Source organism: Emiliania huxleyi, assembly GCF_000372725.1.
Source record: "Emiliania huxleyi CCMP1516 unplaced genomic scaffold EMIHUscaffold_361, whole genome shotgun sequence".
NCBI lineage: Eukaryota > Haptophyta > Isochrysidales > Noelaerhabdaceae > Emiliania > Emiliania huxleyi.
This window is the reverse complement of record NW_005199264.1, coordinates 92,850-96,251: the sequence shown is the minus strand read 5'-3', so window position 1 is coordinate 96,251 and position 3,402 is coordinate 92,850. Positions and strand designations below refer to the sequence as shown.

The following is a 3,402-nucleotide window of genomic DNA, read 5'->3' as shown; positions in this document are numbered from 1 at the left end:
GTCGGAGTGGTGGTCGACGATGGCGACGACGCGATCGCCGAGGAGCGAGCGCACGCCTGGGACGCACGCGTTGTGGTCCACGAGCGCCAGGCCCAGCCCGCCGGCGTCGCTCCAGCGGCGGGCGGTCGCGGCGTCCACATCGTCGAGGTGCAGCAGCGCCTCTGGCGCACCCGCTCCGTCGAATGAGAAGCCAATGTGATTGAATAGGAGGCACGCATCCTGGCGTAGACGAAAATCGGAGCGCGGAAACGGCGCGATCGGCACCCAGAGCGGCCGACCGCCGCAGCCTCCCACCGGCTGCCAGTCCGCGATGGCAATCGACGCCGCGAGGCTGTCGAGGTCTCCTGCGTCATTGCCGATGCCGACAATGGCGGCCTGGAACCCGTCTGGATCCGGGCCGGCGCGGAATGTGAGCCCCGCCTGAATCAGCCAGGGGAGAAGGCCACCCGACTGGGCCGTGGAGGAGAGCATGAACACATGTGGGTGAAAAGAAGAATTCGGGCCGCTGGCATGGAGGTTGCAGCGAGAAACGGCGAGGGACTGCGAAGGGAGAGATAGAAAGAGGCAGACGACCAAGGCTTAGGGTGGGCGACGGCTAGCACCACACTCCTCTCCTTAAAATCCCTGTGTGGTGGCGGCGTGCCGTCCTCCCATCCCTCCCTTGCGTTGTCTTGGAGCACTTGGAGTGTCTGTTTTCTTTCTTTTTTTGTAGAGCTCTACAGCTCTCTAACGCTCTTCAGTGAAGAAAGTGTGCCACCGACACGCAAGCGACGATACGAGGTCAAGAACGTGGACCTTGCATCTCGACGAGCAGCGCTGCCCGCCCGGCGAGCCACTCACCAGCAGAGCAGCTCTCGAGACGATACAGGTACGTCGCGGCGCACGTCGGTGCGCGCCACATCACCTCTAGCACGCGGGACGGCGACAGCGCCTCGCCGTGGTCGTCCAAGCCGGTGGTCGTACCCGCCGCCGCCTCCAGCAGCGCGCGCGCGCTCTTCCCGTTGTCATCCGTCGCGTCGAGGTCGGCGCCCAGCTCGGCGAGCTTGTCGAGGCTCCCCTTGCGTCCTTTTGCGCGGCCCACATAGCCGCAGTCTGCCCGTGCGCCGCCATCCTTGCGTCAACGTCGGCACCGAGAGCCTTGAGCTCGCCGAGCAGCTCGAGCTTCTCCGCGGCCACAGCGAACTGTCGAACGCCGAGCGCACTCGGTCAGCCGGGCGAGCTGGGCCGCGGCGAAGGGGGGGGGCGGGGTGCGGGTGCGGGTGTGGGTGCGGGTGCGGAGCTCGAGCGGCGCGCACCATGAGCGCGGTGAGGCCGAGCGCGTTGGCGGCGTTGATGTCGACGCCGTGGTCGACGACGAGCGCTCGTATGCCGGGCACGAAGGCGGCGGGGACGAGCCACATGACGGGCGACATATGCGTCAGCCGCGAGCGCACCTCGAGCCCGAGGCCGCTCTCGTCGAGGCGGGTCGCCTCGCCGCCTTGACGTCCATCCCGAGGTCCGCAAGCTTTCGAGTGGCCGTGACCATGCCCGGCGCGTTGGAGCCGGCCCAGACGACCGCGTGCCAGCCGATATCGTTCTGCGCGTCGAGGTTAGCCCCGAGCTCGTGCAGGATCGTCAGCGACTGCAGCTGGCACCCCTGCGCCGCCCACATCACCGCCGTGTCTCCGCCTTCCGTGCGCGCGTTCGGGTCGGCGCCTTGCGACTCGAGCGCGCGCATCGGGACTTCGAAGCCGCCGGCGGTGGCGATGGAGAAGGCGACATCGCGCTGCGCGTCCGAGTACCTGGTGTAGCAGCAGCAGCGCTCGGGTCCAGCGACGGTGGATGGCGCCACGCCCGGCCTGGGAGTAGCGAGGCGCGGCGACGGGACGGGGGCGGCTGGCGCACCGGGCGGCGCTGATCGACTCGGCGTTGCCGGTGATGACCGCGCGCGGGACCGGCGAGAAGTCGCCTTCGGCCGAGCCCGCCGACATGATGCCCGCCATCGCACCTGGAGTGACGGTGGTGCCGGATGCTCTGGCCCGTCACCGCCGTCGGCAGGGCTGCCCGCGTCGCCGCTGCCGGCGGCCCTGCCCTCAGCGCCGCCAGCCTCGCCCTCGCTGGCGAGTGGGGGGCTGCCCAGTGGCTCGCCCTTGTCTGCCAGTGCGGCATGCGCCCCCCCTGACTGCTGCAACAGCGGCGCCGGTACAGCGCTTCGGTTGTAAACGCTCCACCGCAGACGCCAATCCAGGTGGCATACACGACGGCAACGTAGCCAGCATAGGGCGTAAAGATGGCATGCCGCGTGAAGCCGCTGTTGTGGTAGAGTAGAAAGGCAAAAGGGGGACCGTGGCGGGGGATGGGCGACGTGGCATAGTGGGAAATGATATACCGTCGCCAACTGCAAAACCGCACTCCCCGGGTCGCGGAACATGTGTCCGGTTTGGTTACCGGCCGGGATGCGGTCGATCGGTGGACTCCTTAGAGGAATTCATTTTTCGACCGTCGGACTGGGATTCGAACTGGCGACCCAATGTGGTACTGCAAAACCACACTGTGTGGTGGCGGCGTGCCGTCCTCCCATCCCTCCCTTGCGGGGTTTCTGGCTATTTTCTTTCTTTTTCTTTCCGCGAGAGCAATGGCGACCCAAGGTCGTCAAAAGAAATGTAATCCGGCGCGACGACGGCGCCTAAATCATGCACCGACACAATACACTCGAGCACCGGAAGCGATGCACATGATTTGTGGTGCGGCCCTGCTCTCGAGCCCTGCTCTCGAGCCCTGTTAACGACCAGCGCCACGGAACCAAGATCCTTCCGGGCAGCTCAAAGTGCGGGCCAAGCTTAGGCCAAGGCCGCGTCGTTAATTCAGCAGGGCGGGCAAGTTCTGCTCGGTAGATGAGGCCTTGCCAGGGAGGATCCCACCCACCGGCGCGGTAAGGACAGCGGCGCGGAAGCGGGAAAAGACAAAGTCGATGTCAAACGGTTGGGTCACCTGGTACATTGCCGCCTCGCCATCGACGGCACCTTCTGCCATGGCGCTAGTGGCAAAACGGCCTGCCTTCGGGCAACTGTCGAGCTTGCCGACGCGCGGCGCGTTGTTCGAGAAGCTCTGCCCAACTATGCCATGCGGGAGAGAGCGCTGTGCGGCGTCGCCAATCGACGAGAAGCTGACGTCTAGCCGGTGAGCTGGGCCGCTGATGTGTCCGTAGACGGTGTTGCCGCGCACGGTGACGGCCCACTCCTCGCGAAACTTGAAGATGGCGCTGGAGAACCTGAACGTGGGGTGGGTTGTGAGCGAGGGTGCGCGCGCGCGGGCATGGCGGCCGCGTAACGCAGCGCACTTCATCTCGATGTGAAGGTCGCTGCAGCTAGTGTCATAACCCATGCCGATCACAAACGGGGCGCCATCGCAGGTGCCGTTGAT

The 3,402-nt window shown here is 66.2% G+C and overlaps 1 protein-coding gene across 1 annotated transcript; it reads right to left on the bottom strand.

The window, feature by feature from the left end:
• Window positions 1-18: 18 nt before the first annotated feature.
• On the bottom strand, window positions 19-2,471 carry EMIHUDRAFT_242499 (hypothetical protein; the record flags this gene model as incomplete). Its single annotated transcript, XM_005772248.1, has 8 exons — window positions 19-420; window positions 809-1,065; window positions 1,131-1,182; window positions 1,296-1,451; window positions 1,523-1,781; window positions 1,885-1,987; window positions 2,172-2,377; window positions 2,455-2,471. Coding segments are annotated over 8 exons (1,452 nt in total), but the record flags the coding sequence as incomplete, so codon positions are not given.
• Window positions 2,472-3,402: the final 931 nt, after the last annotated feature.